The sequence below is a fragment of the Molothrus aeneus genome, chromosome 2 (assembly GCF_037042795.1).
Source record: "Molothrus aeneus isolate 106 chromosome 2, BPBGC_Maene_1.0, whole genome shotgun sequence".
Classification (NCBI taxonomy): domain Eukaryota; kingdom Metazoa; phylum Chordata; class Aves; order Passeriformes; family Icteridae; genus Molothrus; species Molothrus aeneus.
In genome coordinates this window covers 25290130-25312702 of record NC_089647.1, presented here as the reverse complement: position 1 = coordinate 25312702, position 22573 = coordinate 25290130, and the positions used below count along the sequence as shown (strand labels likewise).

The following is a 22573-nucleotide window of genomic DNA, read 5'->3' as shown; positions in this document are numbered from 1 at the left end:
CTACTGGTGTTTGAGGATTTGAAGAGGGAGAAAACAGCTGAAGGGAGGGAGGGAGGATTTGAAGAGGGAGATCACTTGAGTGATCTCAAGGCACAGAGTGGATAGGGCAAGGGGAAATGGGCCTGACAGCTTTGGTAAAGGGCTTGCAATGGAGAGTTTGATGATATGCATCTCGCTGGGCATCCACTCTAGTAAGACCAGAAATTACTTTTCCAGGAGTTAGGATTTCTCATTTATGACAAGCACAACTTCTCAAAGAAGCTGGTGAAAAACCACTTCTGATTGGTTGTTTGCATTGATTCTTGAAATAAGAAAGCGAAGGAATTGAGATTGGGAACAGGTGTAGGAAAGAACATTTTTGTTTGTCTGCTCAAGGTGGGTGTGACCTCAGGGTACACAAACATCAAATGAAGAAAGTAATGGATACAAAACATCTGTGAAGAGAGCAGCCATTGGTAGGAAGGACAATGCCTTAATGGAAGCAGTCTAGAAATGGAAGGCCTCTTCCAAGTTCAGCTGCAACAGGATTTGTCTCATGAACCATTCCCCAGCCATTTCTTCATTCAGGGAATTGGAAGTACCTGTGGAAGAATCCTGTGTCTCACAGAGCCTGGTGCAATCAAGTTGAGCACTGGGAGTAGGAGCCTCTCCAGGGCAGGTATTCGGGGAAGGAGCAAGGAATGTTGGTCCTTCCCTCAGCACAGGGAAGAGTGTCCTTCAGTGCCTCTTGGCACAGCCATGCTGGGGCACAGCCATTCTGCCTGTGGGGCTGGCTTTGTGCAAGCCCTGGGCTGGTGGAGGCAGCCCCAACTGCCCTGCCCTGCTCACACAGGGGCTGTGGCCCAGCCTCTGGTTTGGCCTGTCTCACAAGTCTCAGCTGGGCAAAACCTGTGCCCTTGGGATCTGGCACTCTTGCCAAGGGCCTCTGGAATGGTGGGTATGTGGGATCTGTGATGTACACAGCTCCTTGCAATGCTCACCTTTGCTGCCACACCAGGGCAGGAGAATGGGGCTGCCCCAGGCCTGGGAATCATCCTGCTCATGGCTGTTACCATGCTCTGTCAATACATTGGTGATTCAGCCTGACTCCACTGCCTTTCACAGCTCAGAAATGTCTGCAGCAGATTGACATGGGAGCTGCTGGGGTCTCTTCTGCAAAGGAGCTGAAATGTGCAGTGGAACTGGGTGCATCTGTCAAGGTGCTTTATGCAACTGCCTGAAGTAGTGGACCAGGCTGGGCTGAATTACACACTGCCCTTCACAGGTGTCTGCTGAGCTTATATTCCAGTCTTCAACAAGAAGATCCCAGGAAACTCTTCAATCATGGTGCCAACTAACCTGGATCTCCCTCAGGTTGTCAGAGTCCAGCTCTATCCCCCTCCCAAGCGTGTGTTGGAGATGGTGTTTGTTAGCTGGCTTCCAAACAGTCATAAGGCAGGGCCCAAAATCTTGGATGTAAACTGAATGCAGGAGCTAATCCTGCTGTGACACTGTCTAGTGGAGCAGGAGTGACAGCTCATGGCAAATGACTTGAGATAATTCTTCAATGCTTTTAGCATGTCCCTCACCCCTGATCATGGAATTCCTGGTGCACTTTTCTATCTCTCAGTGAAGCCAGTACAGGGAACCAGAGAAAATGGTCAACAGAAGATGTGATTTGTGGGCAAAAATGATGAAAGATTTGTCACCTCTTTAATTTGTATACGTATCGTGGTGTGGAAACGGTGTGGGTGTGTTGTTTCTGTGGTCATGCATCCCTCTGTAATCTTTCACTAATTATTTCCAGACTTCAACTACTTTTTCAGGTCTGAAAGGCTGTGCTGAGCTCCTGGGATTCATTTGTGATAGGTGGCCCTGTTGCTACAGTGCTCCATTCTCCTACTACCTTCTATTCTGGGCAGATGGTGAAAGGAGTGCAAAATTGGATGTGAGAGCTCTGTGCTGCTCCTGGTGCCTGCTTCACTTCATGTGAGCTTCAGAGAGATTTATGTGGTGTGAAATCAATAGGGTCTCCTTCTGAAAGCATCTTGTAGGTGAGACTAGTGAGTTTCCCTTTGGAGCTCTGGCTAAGAATGACTCCTTCATGTGCCAAACTTGGACCACACAGTTTCCTCTTGGTGAGGAAAAATAACAGCTCTCACCTTTAATATGAAGATTACAGAACAGTTTATATATAAACCACTAATGAATTATACTAATACTCCCACTATAAAAAGAATTATATTATCCACTCCTTCTTTCATACAGATTCAAGCCTCAAGATTAAATTACTTTCCTGTCTCACTTTGAGAGCTGGGTACAGGACCCGTGAGACAAAAGTGTCAATCCAGTCTTTTAACTGGAAGATTTTGCTGTAACCAGTTAACCTTGTATTTGTCAATCTGCCATGTACTTCTTTTCCTTGACATCTTGTCCCTAATGCAGGGAGTAAAAAACCCATCCAGTTTTATGGTGAAAGTATCATCTGGGAGAAGAGAGCAGCAATAGGTTTAGGACTCCTTTCTGGTTCTGTGTGTCCTGAAGGCAGAGCTAGGCACAAGCAGTAGGCAGGTCATAGGAGATGTCTGTTTTGCTGGGGAGAGTGAGGCCCCAGGGCAGACATGACATTGTCCTGCTGTGGGAAGAGCACAGAGAGGTCAGGCTGGGCATTGGCAGGTGCAGGTTCCTATCCTAACACAGAAGCAAGCAAAGTGCTGGACTCTGAACTGCTTTTCAAAGGACAGGGAACGGGGTGCTATGCTCTGGCTGGGATGAACTGGCAGGAAGGATGTGCATGGACTTGTGTCCTTCACCTTTCCCTTGAACTGAGCAGCACCACTGCTGCTCTGAGTGTTCCCAGCGTAGTGACAGAAGCACAGTTGTGAGCCTGTGCAACTCTACAGATTTCTATCTGTACCAAAGCCAAGTCCAGTGCTTCCAGGAGTGCAGGTTAGCACCTCTTTCAGGTAATGTCCCTTGCTGTCCCATTCATAAGGGATAAAAACACATCCATCCCAACTCTGGAGTGCAAAACATGCTAGTAAGGAATAGTCCTTACACTCAAGGGAGTACCTGGTATTTATATAGGATTGCTTTTTTTCTTCCCCTGTCTGAGACTACTGGATATAGATAGATAGATAGATAGATAGATAGATAGATAGATAGATAGATAGATAGATAGATAGATAGATAGACAGACAGACAGATAGATAGTAGAACTTCAGCCTCCTTACTGTCCATCAAAACAGAATTTGAACCTACTTTGAAGTATCCACTAGCTTGCTTCAGCCTTGAGCCAGCATTTCAGAAACAATGTGGATGGACAATTGAATGTGTCAGTATAAACTCAGCTGTTTTGTCCTGCCTGCAAGAACTTTGGATCTGAAAAACTCCTGTCAAGAATGTTGCATTATGGAGAAGACAATTATCTCTCTCAGGATGAGAAGGACTTGGCTGCTTTTACTCTGGGAGAGGTAACTATGGCTGAAGGTATATACTCTACCATGTCTGACCTAGAAAATGCCAAAATGGTTGTCTATAGCCTTAGAGCTTTATAAACCTTGACTTAAGTATCTTCAAGGTGATGTGAGTTGCAGCCCTATTCCTTCCATGGCACAACACTTTTATCCTGGGGAAAGAATTTTGAAAAACTCCCAGACAACTACCTTTGTAGCTTTTCTCTTTCACAAGTACAAAATGAGTTACATGGGGACACAGAGGTGATGCAAAAGACCTCTTTAAGTGTTTCCCTAAACAGGAGGAAAAATGCAAAACAAACCACAGGCTGCATCCATAGGCTCAGTGCATCCCTGTATGACATTCCTGAGGCTTACCTGCTATTGAGAGGCAGTGGTGCTACACAGAACTTGCCAACAATGAATGGCTCATCCTTGCTCCAAAAATGATTCCTGGGGATATACTTGAGGGTCACAGTGTTTATCTGGCAGAGGGGAACTCGGTGGGCCAGCAGCCGTTTGCCTGTCTCCTGGTCCTTGGGTCTGCAAGGCAGGATGAGAGATGTGAGGGATGTGTTCAGCCAGCCTGCAGATACAGTCCACGTGCACATCCATGGAAACACTGGAGGAATCTGCAGTGTTGTTGCGAAGCCCTCACATAACAAAATGGAGTGAGAAGACTCGTCTGTCAAAATAAGGCATTGCATGAGCGTTTTACAGGCTGTCTCTCCATGTTTTATCTCTGTATTCAGGAATATTGCTGTATAAATAGCTTTCCTTCCATCACCAACTCTTCTTACTGTTGCATATTGATTGAAACACTGCTCAGCTTGCCACAGAGAGGTAAGTAGCAGATAAGTCAACATCTATGGAATGGTGAATGGCATGGATAGGGATCAGTGGGGATCAGTACACAAACTGGGGTCCTCAAAGAAAGCTAAGAGGTGTCAGGCTCAATAAGAATGCCCACTGGACAGAGTACCACTCCTTTCCAGCTGTTATAATCCTTGCTTTGGGATGTTGTGAATGCCAGGAAGTTCATATGGCTGTACAAGTCAAGGGAGGGAGACTGGACAGGTTTGTGGAATACAAAAGCTAGTAAGGATAATGATCTCATCTTTGGCTCTGAAAGTCCCTGAGATGTAACTAGACACAGGGAAACTCTTTGGGGAAGTATCGCTACATGCTTGCAAAGAGATATTTTTTATACTCTTCTGTAGCTACTTGCTTTTGGTCATGTTGAAGGTGGGATGCTTGGATAGAGGGACCTTTGTCCATCCCTATGCTCTTACCCAGGCAATGTGAACTGAGAAATGACAGAGGTTTGTTAATGAGCCAATGACCAGAGCCCAGTGAGTTGTGTGCCACAGATCTGTGCTGCCCAGGTATCTAAGTCCCTTCTATGGAGTCCATCCAGGGGGCCTTGCACTTGATCTATTTGGCACCTCCTAGAGCATGGAGATCATTGATTTCCTTGTCCTCATGAAGAATGATGTGTACAGCTGGCTTGGCACAGTCCCAGAACCACCTGGGTGACTGTCTGATCAGAAACATGATGGCAGGGAAAGGGGAGAGGTGACAAGAGGGTCAGGAAGAGCCTACAATTCTGCTAACAAAGGTAACTCTCAGGCATGGGCTGACAGCTGCACTCACAGCAGCCAACCCACAGCAGCACACCCAGTCCCTCCCTTAGACTGCAGCAGTAGTTGCTGGGTTCTGTGTCTGTGTCTGGCTTGAAGCTGCTAAAAATAAGAAACATGGCAAAATTGTAGTTATAAAAGTGAATAATGGATAGCAAATGGGGGCCATCTCTCTATGGCATGTTGTCCATGGACAGAGGAATGCAGTACAGTTAACCATGTTGGAAGAGCCACTCCTGGGACTGACACTTGGTCCAATCCTGCACAACGTTTGGATGGATTTATGAGACTTGGCTGGCTTCAGAGGTATGTTTTCTTGGATATGGGGGATGATGTCATGTGATGTGTAAGCACACAGCAGTGGAGCTGGGATGTGTCCTGTGTAACAAACTCCTCACTCATCAGGCCCATCCATGTCAGCTACTGAAGCTTGGGGACATGTCTCTTGGGCCATTCTGAGTAACATGTGGGGAGAAGTAAGATTGGAATGGATATTTAGGAGAGGAGATGAGAAGGGCAGTTTGAGGCAAGACACAACCATTTGAGTCCTTTAGCTGAACACTCCCAAGTAAGTCCCTCTGCACTTCTGGGAAACTGCAGCATGATATACATGACAGATCATCTTGAGATAAGTCACTGATCGATCAGTGTCTCAACTGTGATGTGAGGATCTATGTTTAGATGCCCATTTGATACTCTGAGCCTGACTGCACTGGAAGGCTGAGCTTTGCCTACAGCAGGGAAATTTGCCCTTTGCTACTAGTGGTAAATAAAATGGGTATCTTCAATTTTGTACTCTCAAATCTGTAGGTTTATAGCTGTAAGCAAATTTTTCAGTTTAGCCTTGTGCTTCTAAGAAAGGCATTTAAGAGAAACACAGCTGCTGCTCCCCCCCGCAGGGCATCTCTGGCTCGGTTACCCTGCTCTAACTCCACTGTCTCATTAAACCGGAGGGTACAGCAAAGCCTCGGGATTGCCTGCCTGGCTCACTTCCTTTCCCTCCAGCGCTCACATGCCTCCTGCTGGACTCCCACCAAACCTAGTGTCCGACAGCTGCCAGTGGGAGCGCCGCACGGGTCCTGCTCTGACCTGGGCACTACTATTTCTTCCCTCTTGCGTCTGTGGAAAAGGCAGATTTGGCTTCCAAACCAGGAGGAGTTGAACAGACTGAGCTCCACCAGGCTGGAGTACAAACCCAAATTCTAGTGCCTGGCTGGGAATCTGTGACCAAGCATCTGCGTCACTCCGGAAAGTACCCTGGAGTGTGGCTTCCCCTTCCCCATTTCTCCCCCTGCCTCCTGGTGCCCACGACTGAATCAGCAACACAGTTAGCTCCAGGTCACAATATTTTGGCTTAGCAGTAAAGACTGTGTGGGAGCCAGCACTGGAACCCCTGTGATGCCAGGAGAGCTGTCTGGGACTCTTTATCAGGCTGCTGTCCTGCTTCCTGAGGCAGCCAGCAGCATGTCCTAGCTGCATTGTGGTTCCCAGTCCAGAGCAATGGGCAAGGAGTAGGAAGAAGTGAGGAAGACTCTGGGGAACTTGTTGTGGTGGGGAGATCCCCTGGTGGCAAGAGCTGTGGAAGCTGTGGAGTCTGATCTTTTAATTCAGACACAATCTGGTGGAGGGTGGTGTTTTCAAGAGGCATCTTTCTGTCTACACAGTGGATCTTGGTCCCCTGCCCCTTGCTTTTGCCTGCAATGGGAGTGAGAGCATTCCTCCCTTACTGCAGAGGCAACAAGTCCTGACACATTTCTGACTATGCTGAGGTGCACTTGTCTCCTCTTTGCAACTGCTACCCTCTTGGGCATAAAGAGAAATGTCTAAGCCACCCAGTCCATCCCTCTGGAGCCTCTGGTGGATTTGGGTTCTGCTGTAAGCCACCCCTGTCTGCCAGAGCAGGGCTAATAACTATCTGACAGTGATTCAGTTTGAAGTGGAGCCAGGTCAGGGTATGGTGTGGAAAAGGAACCAGCGTAGCCACACAAAAGGATGCAAATCTGGGGCTCCCAGGCTGTTCCTACTGCTTTGTGCACTTGGGAAAGACATGGACCCAGTCAGAATTACTGAGTAATGGTAGCACATGCCTGATTCTTCAAGGCATTTAAGGAAAATGGGGTGGGACTCAAGAAACAAGGTTGTGGTTCATCACTTAGGGAAATACACTGTTGTTGTGCTTTTCCTGGACTAGGATAAAACATCCTTACTCATGGAGCTGGGGAAAAACAGGCCAGAAGGAAGCACTGTCACTCACATGATGATCTTTGCTGTGTCCTTGGTGCTGTTGCTGCTGAAACTGATCTCAATGATGGTGATTCTGTTTCTTTTCTTCTGCAGCTGGAACTCAACCAGGCTGTGGTGGACTGAGCAAGAAGAAAAGAATGTGGGTGTGAGGACATGTACTATCTGTAGGACCTGCCCATGACAGAAGAGGGGCTCTAGCACTCATTCCCTGGCCCCACCAGCAGAAAAGATTGAACAGACATAAGAAAGAATCAAGTCTCTGTGCTGTGTGAGGCACAGGGGACATGTCTGTGTAGGCCAGTGTGAACAGACAAGCATTTTCAATGCCTTGTACTTCAGCCCTGAAACACACATGGCTGTGTTAGCTCAGGGCTGTGCCCACACTGACAAATCTGTTGGAAAGGGCTTTATGGAGGAGATGTGCAGGGTTATTGCTCTTCGGTGGTGTGTCTCAGACCCCATGTCCCACAGCAGCTGACTCTGATGGGGCAGTGTGCTGTAACTACCTGGGCTCCTCAGAGGATCTGCCTCATTGGCCAAAACCCTCTGGCTCCTTTTTCTCTCATAATACTTACCACAGAATGGGGCTGAAGGACTGGTCATTAAAAAAACTTTCACTTCCTGGGGCAGCCTGCTCATGTTGACACCTGCCTGCTCCAGCAGGCCTGCAGGGGGAAATAAAGTCAGTGCAGGGAAAACCATGAATGACAGAACAGAAATATAAGTAAGAAATATAACAGAAATATAATATATATCAGTCACCTCCTTTTCACCCTGCCTGACTTCCCTGTCTTGGAGAACAGGTCCCTTTCTTAGACCAGTGCAAATCAGAGCAAGTACAAGTTTGTGATGTCTGACAGGTTAACATTCCCTCAGAAAACCTCCTCTGGCTACCCCAGGTAATCATCCCCAGAGAACCTCTTGGTGGCTTTCTTTTCATTCCTCTGCCAACAAACTGTGCTGTCAGCTGCATCTGTGCAAAATGAGCAAGACTAAGGACTACCAAGTCAGGAAACTTGGTACAGATGTAAATGACAGTGCAAACACAAGGGAAATTGAATTCCTTGGTCAAATGAGGAAACCACCATAACTTGTGGCTTGCATCATTGAATAGCTGGCAAAATGGTTTGGTGAGAGAATCATTTTGGTGATCTGAGGGAACTTAAACCAAAAAAGGCCTCTCTTTATGTTCCTCTGGTACCATACTGCAAATAGCAGCAGAGGATACTTTCATGCCACAGCCCAGTTTCAGAAGCCTAAAAGAGGCACCTACTACCTTCTACCAGTCCAAAGAGTTCATCTTTGGGGTGACCATGGCAGAAATTTATGAAAAGGAGGTGACTCAGCAACACTGAGTGGTGTAGAAGACTGGGACTTCAGGCTTGAACTAAAATTTCCAGCTGCTTCGCTAAACAAAACTTTTTTTTTGAGCTGATTGCCTACTGATTCTGGATGACAATTCTGGAAACTCTCTTTCAACACATATCTAGGAAATGTTTAAAGATCAGAAATGTTCAAGATTTTGCTGTTCTACCCTGGTTAATATAAGAGTTTTCATATTGTATCTACAGAAGCCTGAAAACAAAACAGCTTGTCACTCTTCCCAAACAGATCCAAAGCAAATCCTGCTCAGAGAAATCTGGACTACATCCTGTGCTCTGCACTGACACCATCAGGAAAGTATTGCCATCTGCTCTGGGCAGGTCTCATGCTGATACTGTACCTATTCTGGGACAGGAGGACAGGAAGGGTTTTGCACAGTCCAGGCAATGACCATTTAGAAAATCTTGATGACTTGCACAGGGGAAGCCCACGATAGGACAGGGGTGGCTCAGGGCACTGATGTAGAGATGCACGGCCCGCATGTGATCACAGATCAGGAAGTTATAGCCTGCAAAGAAAACACCAACCAGAGAAAAGCAGCCATGAGTCTTCCTGTCAGCTTCAGGCTTTTTGCTCATTCCCAAGGAGCTGGGAGTGAAGGAACACTGTTACTGCAGTGATGACCTTCCCATTAATAACATTTTGCAAGGCATTTCTGTGGCTACAAGCCCAGATCCCACTGCAAGAAAAGTTCTGCAGGAAGTTAGAAGTGTTTTCATCTCTCAGACTGAGTCCCTTGAAGAGGGGGACCACAGGGCTGTCATGTTTCTGTCAGGGTCCATCAATCAGGCCATCAATCAAGCTCTCTGCAAGGGGGTGCAGCAGCTTTGACTCCCACCTGCGTGGAAACCCCAGCTATGGGAAATGAGGTAACAGAGGTGTCTCAGGAAAGCTGACTCTCAATGCAGCTGACTCATACAGAAAATATTTGAATGTTAATGAGTTCACACTGTTTACTGTGGAGAGTCCTCTTCTCTAGAAGAAAAGGACAGTAATTGTACAAACTGTCTCTCTAAGTAGACACAACTTCCAGCATGAAACAAAAAGCAGCTTTTGTTAGTGCTACCTAAGAGCCTTTCTAGCAAAGTGTCATCTCTACTGAAGCTAGAGTTTTGTGTCACAGAGAAGCATCACCAAAATCACATCTCCTGACAGTGGTGCTGCCAAGACACTTGATCTGTATGTGATTTTAATGTCACCTGCTTCTTGTACTGCTGAGAAGAGGTGTGGGCTGTGAATATGTTTGTCTCGCATTGCTGACTGCCCTGGCTGTAGCAAGAGCTGCTTGCCAAACAGCATTTTCAGAGTCTGCTAAATGGCCATGAAAGCTCTCTGCTTGGCCAGAGGGTGCTCTTACCTGCAGAGATGAATCGGGGGCATCCTGGCTGATCTTTGCCTCCATTGACAAAGTAATCGATGTGGCCTACAGGAATCCGGATCCCAAAATCTGAAAGGAGGTGAAATGCCACTTCATTCTCAGCCTTGACCCTTCTGTAGGCTTTACCATACATGTTGATGGTAGGTCCCAATAACTGCTTGAGCATTAGTAGTACTGGAGCCAGCCCTAATGCTGGAGACATCAAGGCCAGATTTCCTGCTTCTACATGTGCAGGTTTGATGCATGGGGCAGAAAATGCTCTGGCCCTGCCATCAAAATGACTGGAAACTGTGTCTTAACCACCAGCTCAGTAACTCTGGTTCTTGATTCTATGTAAAGAAGAATTAACTGACCCCAGCCTTAATGTGTCATTGTGAAGGATAATTGAGAGTTGTGTTGGTAGAGGTTTTCATGGTCTTCAGGCAAAAGGTGTGACTCAAAGGCACCACAATATTCTTTAGCACATGTTCTGCCTATGCAGATCCTCAGTGCTTTAGAGAAGTTACTCTGTTGTTGCACCAGCTTTTCGTTTGACTCTGTTACTTTCCAACAGCACCCTGGTTGGCACCTTTCTTACATCAGGCAGGAAAAAAAAAGGGAGGCTAGACCTATAAATTCTCTTCAGGCAGTAAAAATCATGCTGAGGTGGTTCTGCATAAACTCACTTTGCTGTAGCAAACTCTGCCTGTCTGTTGTTTGAAGTGCTCTGGGGTACAAATTCATCATCAAAACCTTTCTGAACAAGAATTTCCCTCAAGAGTGAACTTGAACTCATAGTAGTTTGGCAAAAAGAGGGACAATGGCCTACAGACTCCTTAGCAACAATGATGTCAGGAGGAACAGGAGGCCAGGCTGAGGAAGAGGGAAGCCAGCTTACTGTCAGCATCAGTGTGAATGGCTTCCACGAAGAGGGCATCCCCAGGATCCAGGCGTTCCTCGGGGCTGGCTCTGGTGTACTTAGGGCCTGCAGGATCCAGGGCTGTAACAAAATCAAACACCTCAACAAGTACTCTTCATCCCCTCTCTTTCTTATTTCTGGACCAGTTATTTTATCTAAAACTCTAAAAATAGTGCTAGGCAGATATAATAAATTATTCCCAGGTCCCAGTGATTAAGCTCCAGAATAGTTTCTGCTAGAAGCAACTTGCACTACAGCTTCCTTGCATTGTTCCCACTGTTCCACACCCTTTGGCAGTGTTTTAACTAAAGGTTTTATGCTGTAAAGCCATGGCTGAGCCTTAAATAGCTCTAACAGAGTGGGTGCATAGTATCTCTTGGAGTTTTGGTGAAACTTTTTAATGCCTTCCCAAATTGTGCTGTCATGTGTATTAGCACTACAGTCTGAGAAATGTCACTGCAGATCAGCAGTGAATTCAGCACCCCAGGCATTAACCAACTCAGGAATTACAGAAGTTTCATACTACCTAAGAATTTTAAACCAAAGAGGCTTCTGAGCCCTTTCCCCACAAATAAAACTGAGTCTTTAGCAATCATCTACATTTTTGCCTAAAACTTGCTCCTAGAGCAATTTCTGTGGACTCAAAGGAAAACAGAAAAGTATCCTTGGCAATACGAAGAAGCAGATTTTGTTGGGTTTTTTTTTGCTTTTTTTCCTGAGGTTTATCCTGTTCTCATTTTATAGAAAGTAACCTCACAAGACTTTTTGTCACTCCCCAGGCAACAGTAGTTTAGGAAGCAGGTCTACTCCTTGTGCCATTAACCTTGGAGCTGGCTGGTTTCACAACTCTGGACTCAGTCTCATTAATTCTCCATGGAGAAGGCAGTATCAACAATATACAAATGGGCGTGTCTGCATTTGTGAGGAGAGAGGGAAGGAGAAAAAGAAGGAAAAAGCCTTCTTTTCTGTTCCTTCTGTAAATAAAAGCTAAAAATAAGACTTTAATGCTCTTTAATCTTGATATGCACAAAAAGCTGAGAGGTTCCCCACCCACTTCTACAGACCAAGTTGTAATTAAAAGCTTTAAAAGGTACTGAAAATCGTTATTTAGTGTGGCATAAAATTCTTAGTGAGGAGGCAGAAACCTAATATGAACATACACTCCAGCAAATTGTGGCTCTGGGGTCAAATTCCTTTGTGAGGAATTTGTGAGGAGGCAGGAGATGAGATCAGGCATATCTTGGGTCTAAGCCAACCTGTCTTCAGGATCCTAAATCTGAACTGGAATCTGCAATGCCCAGTGTGCCTATAAAATCACAGGATAAACAGGAATGTGGAAAAGGGGTTGTATACGAGCAGAGTTAAAAATGGAATAAATAAATCTACAGAGCTTGTATTACATGTGGACAACATATAGGGGAAGAGTGCTTAAATATGAAGTTTATTACTATGGTTTCATGGAAATGTGTCTGCTTCTGCTCATCTGAAGATCATAAAATTCTACTGCAGGACAGAGACTACTCTAAATTTCTCCTAATGTAAACTTTGATTCACAGCTTTAACAAGGGCTCAACATCAAATTCACTTCCTGTTAAGAAATGCCTGTATTTCATGCAGCATGGGTGGCTGTGAAAACTGAACCAACATTTCTCTGGACTGCCCAGCCAAGAGTGGAGTGAGAACCTTCCTGAGGATACCTCTGTGAGACAGACCAGCATGGGCTGAGGCAGCAGGAGTTTAGGCCACACTGCTGGAGACTTTGTTCCTTCGTAGTGGCATTCCCCTCCTATCAAAATGAATCTCTGTTGGGGATTCCCTGAATTTAGTAAAACCCTTGACAATCTGATATGACATACAATGCAGCCCCACTTTGAGAAGGGGTGATGGTGGTGGTGGTAGTGTGTGGACTAGAGAGACCTTCCAAAGTTTCTTCTTACCTAAATGATTCTGTGACTGTATTCATGATTCACTCCTGAAGGCTGAACAGGTCCTGAGTGCACCAAAACCTCTAAGTGACAGGATCAGCCTATAACCATTTTGCTCTGCAATTCCCCCAGTGGAGTCTCTTCCTCACACCTCTGGCTGTGTTTAAGGTCAGCTCTGTTTGGTACACACGCTGTTTGGGTGGCATTAGCCCAGCCTACTGTGGAAACAGCCAGCTCGTGGGGGAGAACAGCAAGGAGCCTCATCTGGGTCCTCCCAATGTTGGCTCAGGCTCTTCTTGCATTAGTTACTTGCCTGAGCTGTGTGGTTGGGATGCCATGCCTTGGCCTTTTCCTTGTTGGTCAGCCTTGGTCCTGACTTGACTTCCCAGCTTGGTCTTGGGCTTGCCTTATCACTACAAACTAGACTGTGCATGACCCTGGTTCCTGTCTCCGGACCTGCTCTGCTCTCCTGCCCAGACACAGTAGGGCTCATCCCTTGCCTGAGGCCACTGCCCATCTTACTGTCCCCTTGGCTCTCAGCTCATGTTTTCTTGCAGAGCAGCTCACTCCTGCTGCTCCCCCCACAACTGAATTGTGGGCTTTGATTTTAAGAACCACATGTGCATGCTATAATTTGGAAGCAAAGCTTCTGGGTGTTGTGGGCTTTCACTAGTAATGAGGGCTCGTACCCTCATTACTAGTGAAAGCTAGCACCAATTTTTAGCTAAGCTGGCACCAATTTGAAGAGTGTAGCAGAGGTGGAAGCACCTTTTTGCAAATACTTGTGTTCTTTTGGCAGCATGGAGGGGACTGATGTTGGAAAGGCACTGTCAGAACCTAGGGAGAAGCCCATAAGCCTTATGAAATTAAAAGACCACTCTGAATGACTCCCCTTTCTTGCTCTTTCATTCTCCTGAAGGACAGGGGAAGCTCCCAGACTCAGAATGGATACCTGTTATCCGTCCCAGGCGGCCGCCGTGGAAGTGCCCCACCAGGCCCCCAACATGTGCTCCCAGGCTCACCCCAATGATGTGGATAGATGTCCCTGAGACTCCCAGGGCCTGCAGGGTGACAATAATACAAATTACTCTTTCTGTAGCAGAAAGGTGAAATACCCTGTCCCAGCCCACATAGCAGCTCTAATGTAGGATTTCTTTTGATGTGTACAGTGGGAAACCAAATACTCAGGGAAATGATGGGTTGCACTTTCTGTTTTTCAGGGCCTTTCTTTGGTTCCACAGATGCAAACCCAGCCCTAAACAGGTTGGTCAGAACTGCAAACATTTCATGGAGTTTACATGTAGCTGGTTAACACAAGGATTCATCACCCTGATTGCAGAAGTCTTGTTCAGCTGTGCTGGCACGAACAGAATGGGACACATCTGGGTATTCCACATACTGGGAAGTCTATCTGAAGCCCAGAGCAAATATATGATAGCCTCAAATCTCACTCCCTCTAGCTTCCTGGACAAAATTTCTCAGCAGAAGAAGACTGTCCAGTGAATATGGATCTGAGAAGACCCAAGGCAGACTATAGGTTTGTTCTGAACTGGAGAGGCAGCTGACAACTGGGATTTTTTTCCAGAAAATGTCAAAACTCCAAAGGAAGAAGAAAAATGGTGGCATGGTCAAGCCTGGATTGAAAGAGGGTAAAAGGAAAAATCTGGAATAAAAAGTCCACTTGTCCAGCTCCTGGACAGAGCAGGTTGGGAGCAGCTCCCTGGCCCTTCTCCCTGCACTGGAAATGCACAGTGGCTTACCAGGAGCTTGCTGATGAACTGCGAGATGGTGAGGGCCAGCTGTGTGACATTCTCCACTGCAGAGGGATAGGCTCCTGTAGACCCATAAACCCAGTCCACTGCGATCACATTCACTTGGCTGGTCTGCAGTATGGCTTGGACAAGCCCTTCAATCCAGGAAGGTTTGGTACCCAAAGCCCTGAGGAGTCACCAGAAACAAGGATATTAGCTGTTCCCCAAGCAGGGCCTGTGCCCCTGTGTTGTTCTCTGTGCTGGAGCTTCACATGTCTCAGAGGAGGCTGCCAGACAGTGGCTGGAAGTTTTTTTTTGTGTCAGACACCCACACCTGGAAATATTATTTTTTTTTTGCGGTGGTGTAATAACACTTCCCAGAATGCTCTGATCTGGGAGGGAACCAGATGTTTTAATGAATGAGATAACATTTGCAGGGCACAGGCTGAGATCTCACTGTCTCTGTGGTGATTAATTTAGCCACCAGAGAGCCCACCCGGAGTAAGTGAGGTGACTGGGAACATCTGGATCCTTCTCTGCTGCCACTGGCAGGAAGTCCTTGCCCAGATCACCTGGTTTTCATTGCTACATTTTCTCATCTCTAGACAATCAAAAATAAGAATCTATACCAAAGAATTCCAGGAAAACCAAGGAGGCTCTGTTCTGCCCAGTTCCCCTAATGTTGTCTGGTGAAGAATGTGCTGTCTCTCTTGAAGGCAACAGCTGCTTTTCTGAGAAGACCCTGCAGTATCTGCTGTGGTTTCATCCTGGTTTTCTATGCACTTTCTGTTCAGGCTTCTGCACTTCAAAACAAATAATATTATATGGTCACACCTGACTGAAAAATGGCACAGAAGCTTGCAGAATGATGGCAGTTAAAAAGAAAAACCCAGCTCCAATCCCAACACTTTCAAGAACAGAAGGATAATCCGTCTGCTTGGGGTTCTAAATGGCTCACTAACCCAGGCTACTGGGCATGAAATCCAAGAAGACAATTTAAAGGGACAAGAATCTTAAAGAAAAGACCTCTTAACTAAAAACGTTGAAAAGAGGAAAGAAAGAGAAAGATGTGGGAAGAGAGAGAAAGAAACAGAGAGACAGAAGAAAGGAAAGGAAAGGAAAGGAAAGGAAAGGAAAGGAAAGGAAAGGAAAGGAAAGGAAAGGAAAGGAAAGGAAAGGAAAGGAAAGGAAAGGAAAGGAAAGGAAAGGAAAGGAAAGGAAAGGAAAGGAAAGGAAAGGAAAGGAAAGGAAAGGAAAGGAAAGGAAAGGAGAGGGGAGGGGAGGGGAGGGGAGGGGAGGGGAGGGGAGGGGAGGGGAGGGAGGGGAGGGGAGGGGAGGGGAGGGGAGGGGAGGGGAGGGGAGGGGAGGGGAGGGGAGGGGAGGGGAGGGGAGGGGAGGGGAGGGGAGGGGAGGGGAGGGGAGAGAAGGGGAGGGGAGGGGAGAGAAGGAAGGAAGGAAGGAAGGAAGGAAGGAAGGAAGGAAGGAAGGAAGGAAGGAAGGAAGGAAGGAAGGAAGGAAGGAAGGAAGGAAGGAAGGAAGGAAGGAAGGAAGGAAGGAAGGAAAGAAAAGAAAAGAAAGAAAGAAAGAAAGAAAGAAAGAAAGAAAGAAAGAAAGAAAGAAAGAAAGAAAGAAAGAAAGAAAGAAAGAAAGAAAGAAAGAAAGAAAGAAAGAAAGAAAGAAAGAAAGAAAGAAAGAAAGAAAGAAAGAAAGAAAGAAAGAAAGAAAGAAAGAAAGAAAGAAAGAAAGAAAGAAAGAAAGAAAGAAAGAAAGAAAGAAGAAATTTATACCAATTTCTAACTTTTTTTAGGCTCCAAAGGGTGTGAGGCACACACAAGAAAAGGCAACTAGTCACAAACTAAAGGACTTCAAGTTGTGCTGTAATGTGGGGTGTCAGCAGCATTTTCCACCAACAGCCTCCTATAAAATTCCTGGGTCCAGTTTGGGGGCGAGAATCCCAGTCTCTGCTCTTAGGACTTGTTTTTCATTCAGCCACTCTGCTGGGAAGACAAGGAGGTCACACAAGCAGGACAGTTGCATGCCAGCCCACCCAGTGTTTGGGAATGCTCGGGCAGTGTTTAATTCACCAGTGAAAACCTAGTCACAGTGCTCTTCTTTCTCTCACCTGAAGCCATGGATAATAATTTTGGTGTCCAGGCTGCTGTTGAAGCTGCAGTTCTTGATGCCATCATCAGCTGAAATCAGCTCTCCACAGCTGGGGCTCGAGGAAGTGAACAGGAGAAACTGGACCTTGAGTTTGCTGCCCCGTAGGAGGTTGGCTCTCTGGAAGTCCACACAGTGATGCTCTGAGAGCCTGTCTGTATTCCCTGCACAGGAGGGAGGGAGTGGCACATTTAGTCTGGGTCTGTGCAATGGGAAAAAAACACCCCTCATTCTAATTCATCAGCAAAATGAAGGAAGCAGTTTCACTTCTATTGATAAAGATTAAAAGTATCTAGCATAAATTAAAATGAGACAAACTGGAAACTTTACCCAACTGATAAAGTTGTTTCTGTCCTTTGATGGAATTCCAGCTCTGTCTGGGAAAATAACCATGGATGTCATATCAGCTTTGACTTCTGAGAATTGTTTTACCGTGAGGTGAGTGATATTTTGCTGGTTTTTAAAGCAAATTGGCCACCTACACCAGCTACTAAGTACATTTATGAGGTAGCTTTTAAAAAAAATGGTTGCTGACAGGTAATCACTGCTGAATGGGGATATTTCTATTCAGATTCTGGTAGGCTTAGTAGAAGGTACAAGTCTAACTGACAATTGCATCAAAAATCCAGAAATAAATATGAGAATGCTGATGATAAAGCATGAGAATGCTGATGAAAAAATATGTCACTGATAATTTCACAATTGATTCATTTACTTGATGAAAATGCTTTATGAGAAGGAAAAGGCAGGAAGGCACTTTGACCTAGGCAGAAAAAAATAAATATCTGATCTGCAGCTATGAGCTACACCTGAGCAAATTTAGGCTAGAAAGCAAGCACAAAAGTTCAGCAGTGTGTGTCACTAGCAGTGCTACTTTAGGAGCTGGTGTAGTGGTATCCTGCTGCAATGACAATACATGCATCTTCCCTTTCTGGACTGGAGGAGGTGAAGCAGCCTTGAATCTGACATATGATAAAATAATGATTCATTTATGTATTTTTAAATCAAACAACCAGCCTCCCAATTTCCCTCAGAAGATACTTTACACCAGTTAGACAAAACACAGCCTAGCGAGATTCAATATTCAGATTCCCCTAGAAGGATGTGACTATCCCTCACTGTTTTTTATTTCCGTCTTCCTGAGCACTGACAAGGAAGAAAGAGATATTTTTAGAGATAAGCTTGGAAAAAATGTAGGTCATGAGCCAGTCTAAGTAGCAAAAGTGGGCCCAATGCCCGCACGGTGAGTGTCAGAAATGGCATAAGACGAGGGGGATCATCAGTAAAGGTAAGGCAGGAGGTGCACTGCAGTGAAACTGCAGGTGATGTGGCACTGTAGATGTGATCACTAAGGCAGTCTCATTGACAGTACAATTAAAGAAAGAAATGGAATTGTGGCATTTGTTTATTTTTCTCTCAGCTAATGCAGATCACACTTTTGAAGCAATGTGGCAAAGATGCCATTGCCAGAGGCCAAATGGTCCCTTTTCCTCACACTTCAGGACAAACCTGGATCATTCTTGTAAATCAGGTTAATGGAATTAAATCACTGAGAGTAATTGAATCATAGCATAAGAGAAGAAAGGACCATTCTTGCACTACTTTTTGTCCCCGGCACCTAACAAGGTTATTGCCAGGACCTCTTGACATACAGCTTGTTTAGGGAAAATTAAATTCAGATCCTTCTCTGTAAAACCTTCAATCCCTTGCCAGGCACTCATGTTTTTCTTACCTGTTTGTGCTGAGCTGGGCAGCAAGAGGAGAGCAAGAACCATGAGCAGTTTTCTCTTCGGATCTTCAACCATCTTCCTGTTCATCCAATACAAGTATAAGGATTGTACAGGGAAAAAACAGCTGTGGTTAATGATCAGCTTGACTCTGTAATGATCAATCAGCCTGTGCACTTTTGGGAAAATGACCAAATTTGGATTTTGAGAAATTACCTCTGCTCTTACTTAACCATTAGTCAAAATTTGAAGCAGAGGCTTCACTGACTTTTTGGTTAAAGGAGATGTTGACCTTCCTTTCCTCCCTAACTCCCTTTCCTCAAGGGAAATTCTCACTTCAGAAATCAGCCAGTGAAACCAGTCCCAGCAAGCGATAGAGTTACAGTGCTTTATCCTTGCTACCGCGACCTTTCTGCCAAATTCTGACTAGGGATGCTGGTTTATCACAAGGCTTCACAGTGAGTCCATGCCAGGACTTCATATCAGCCTTGCATCATATTTTCCTACTGCATTGCTGTCTTTCCTGTATTTCTGCTTTTGGTCAGATACCTGTAACAGTCTAAATAAGGCAAAACACCTGAAAAGTGAGGGAAAGGCATGCTAAAATGTAACTGCTGGTCATATCACCATAACAAGCCCAGACCACATCTTTTAGGGTGGGGGCACCCTTCAGTAATGCACCAGCATCATAAGCATGCAAATACTTCAAAAAGACCTTTGAATAAAAAACTTTTCCACTTTGATGTATACAGATGGAGGAGCATAAGTGCACACCCAGATGTGTAACATGGCATTGGTGATGTGGAGGTACCATATCCCTGGCTGAGATGGGCTTTCAGGTAAGGACACACCTATATTCTCTGTGTTGGTCTGTCTCTGTGTTGGACAAGGCAGCTTTGCCCCTGGCTGTGCCAAATGGCAGCAATGGTAATGAGCAAAGTAAAGTTCCCTGCCCAGGTACTAATCTACAGTGGCTTAGTTGAACAACATAATTAAGAAATTTCTTCAGTCTGACCAGGAAGATGACCGAAGACATTTCAAAAAGCATCAGACACTACTTTTCTTTAGAGCTACTGGTGATAGCAGTGATTTCCTTACCCCAGTTTGTTCCAGCTGAAGGCTTTGGGGCTCTTTTAGGCAGAAGTTCATTGTATTTCCAAATCTTCTGAGATAAATTTCTCCAGTTTTCACTGAAAGTTAGGCAGCCTCAGCTGCCTGGCCTGGAGGGCTATTGAATCCCACCCCAACTGCATCCTCCCAGAGATACATGCAGAGATACCTTCTGACCCTGAAGTACTTGCCTCCAGGATCAAGCTGGCTTCTTATTGTCAAAGAAGCAGGTCCTCAGTGTCTCACAAATATGTGACTGAGTTTGTCAACCCAATCAATTTTCCAAGACTGAAAACTGCAATGCCAATAACCATCTCCTGGCTTCTAGCCCATGCTTCATCTTTCCATTCCCAGCATCAGATTCATCTTATTTTATCTTACAATTCTCAGATTGTAAGATAAAGCCTGTGCACTCCAATGGGCCCATTTCTTCTTTGCCAAGTCCTATGGAAATTTTGAAATTACTTGTAATATAAAGCAGGCATCAGTATGACAGCCTTAGAGTTAAACATAACTTTGGCCAAGATTTGCAGATCTGGTTTTATTTTGTGTATTTGCAGAGCTGTTAAACAACATCCCAGTGCTTAATAATTCTGCAAATGCACAAAACTGGAGTTTTTTAAAAAAGAAATGACTTAATGAAATTGAAAATTCTGTTTCCTGACCAGTATTTTTTTCTGAATTCTCAGATTTAATAATTCCTGGATTTTTTTTATTATAGCAGCACACCATGGCAATTTCTTATGCAAACAGCAAAAGCCACTCAAGTTACTCTGTGCTTAAAATGCTCTTACTAGTAAAGCTATTTTAGTATAAATGGTTTTCTGTTTATTGCTTGTGAACTTAATTACAGAGTAATTACAGTTATATTAATTCAGAAGGTTAATGCCACTTATTTTGCTTCCCAATGGGAGTGATTATAATGGCAATGGGAGCACTATTGCAAAGACTTTCAAATCACTTTATATTTCTTTTAACAGTCCCTTACAGCACACAGTCATGAAGCAGAGTGTGATTTGCTTGCGAATGTCAGGGATAGTGAAAGCAAACAAACTTGATTTTATGCACAGATTCTTTTAATTAAAAAGCAAATTTTAAAAATGTGCTGTCTGCATATTCAAACTGCTGAAAGTGCCCAGCTCAGCTGAAAGTGTCGAATCCTCACCCACAAAGCAACAGCTGGCAGAGGCATGTAAGCACTGCCAATACCCAATGTTCAAGTGGAAATCTGGTCACAGGAAAATTCACTCAGCCTGGAGAACTAATTTTTGATACTTGAAACAATGCAGTTGGGGAGCAGCACCAGACCTTGGGGGAAGTCAAATGTGAGCTAAGCAAATGATGACTATTGAAGCCTCTCCCTGTGGCCTTTGCATTTGAAGAAGGGCATGAAATACACCCCGAGCTTAGCTCAGTGTTCATTAAGTTCTGGATCCCCCCTACTGCTGGAATACTTGGTCTTAGAGCTCCTGTATTTTCTGTCATTTGTCTGTGAAGTAGAAACTATGGCCCTATGTTAAGCATGCAGTCTCCTGTGTATTGTTCCCAGGATTGACAGAGGAACCAGGATTTGTTCTCATCTCAAAGCAAGTTGACCTCCCTGCTTTCAGAAGTGTGTCCCAGCAATGACAGAGCAGGAGGTAAGCATCAAAGATGTTTTGGCAACTGAAGAAGGGAAAACATGGGCAAGTCTGTTTGGGTACTCTGTCAGGAAAGGAGGAAAAACAGCCATTTGAGCCTTTTTTTGAGTACTTTATGGATCTTCCACCTGGTATGCCTGTATAAGTATGCATAAGGGAGAATGCATCCTTACCATGTATCACCAAGTAGAAGAGTCTAGGTGAGGGCACCAGCCTCCAGGTTCAAGTTTTTCTCTCAGTTTCTCTGCCCTGTGAGGCCCTAATCATCTTCTACAATTTGGAGCAGCTCAGTAGGAAGAACACAGGCCTGCCTTAAGTGCATGTGCATGACCTCCTGTGATTCCTTCCACCCTGAAATGACCTGTTTCAAAGTGAAACTGTGTGCTTCAAATTTCTCTCTCCTAACCTCAAAGATTTCATGACCCACAGGAAAGCTGTATCGTGCAAGCATTCTCCCAGCAAAAAGGTTCAATCCAAAGCCTCTGACATCTTGGGAGGACACTTCCCCTGACAAGAGGATGAGTCAGCAGCAGAGAACATGTGCTCCTGCCATGCGAGTGCTGCAGGAAGATGGCCATGTTACATTTCTGGCATAAACACTCTGACTTGGAGCCTTTACAGGGTAGGGGGCTCCCTTTGACACTTGTCAGAGATCAAGAACAGAAGGGAAAAGGTAACCAAGGGACAGATGTGTCCATGTCACTGAGCAGAAGGAATTTATGGGATGGGCCTGTCTCCATTTGTAAGTGAGCTACATGTCATGGCATTCCAATGCAGCTATGGAGAAAGGATCAGTATTATTAGGTTTTTATAAGAACTGAATGCATTGCTCAGAATGCATTGCTCAGAAGAACTGAGCATTGCTCAGCTCAAGATGCAGTGTCATTCCAGCTCATGCTGCAGCCTTCAGCGGTGAGTCAAAGGAGCTTACAGTAACTCCTAGATGGAGGGGAGAAAAATCCCTCGGAGCTGGGATTACTTCAGTGTTTACTCTGGTAGGACCTCTGCTTAGAGAGATCCATGGCTGCCAATTTATTTTTCTCTTTGTGATGTGTGAAGTGCGAGGCTGAGGTCTCTCAAAGGGGTGGTGAATAGTCCGACACAGCTGCTCGTCAGTGAGTGTGGGGGCCAAGTGTGCTGAGAGAAATCTGAGAGACAAACCTGTGGTGAGAGCCTCCCTCCCAGCGCTGTGCTGTGCGGGTGTTCCCCAGGACCGACAGACACAAGCTGCTGGGAGCTGAGCATGCTTTGGGGCTGTAAGGTCTGCACCTCAGGGTAATGCA

The 22573-nt window shown here is 45.3% G+C and overlaps 1 protein-coding gene across 1 annotated transcript; it reads right to left on the bottom strand.

The window, feature by feature from the left end:
- Positions 1–2529: 2529 nt before the first annotated feature.
- Positions 2530–18630, bottom strand: PLA1A (phospholipase A1 member A). The gene is made up of 11 exons (XM_066569376.1): positions 18546–18630; positions 16776–16977; positions 14663–14840; positions 13855–13963; positions 10957–11058; positions 10059–10148; positions 9042–9209; positions 7894–7983; positions 7329–7437; positions 3813–3977; positions 2530–2614 (listed from the first exon to the last, which is right to left on the bottom strand). The coding sequence occupies exons 1-11, from the start codon at positions 18628–18630 to the stop codon at positions 2530–2532; spliced, it is 1383 nt and encodes a 460-aa protein (XP_066425473.1).
- Positions 18631–22573: the final 3943 nt, after the last annotated feature.

Excerpts from the sequence above, each read along its gene's own strand:
- PLA1A (XM_066569376.1), bottom strand. The coding sequence starts at position 18,630 with ATGAACAGGAAGATGGTTGAAGATCCGAAGAGAAAACTGCTCATGGTT. Across the intron at positions 11,059-13,854 it reads CCGCCTGGGACGGATAACAG|CCCTGGATCCTGCAGGCCCT; the intron begins GTATCCATTCTG and ends ATTTTGTTACAG. Across the intron at positions 9,210-10,058 it reads CCCCCGATTCATCTCTGCAG|GCTATAACTTCCTGATCTGT; the intron begins GTAAGAGCACCC and ends TTTTCTTTGCAG.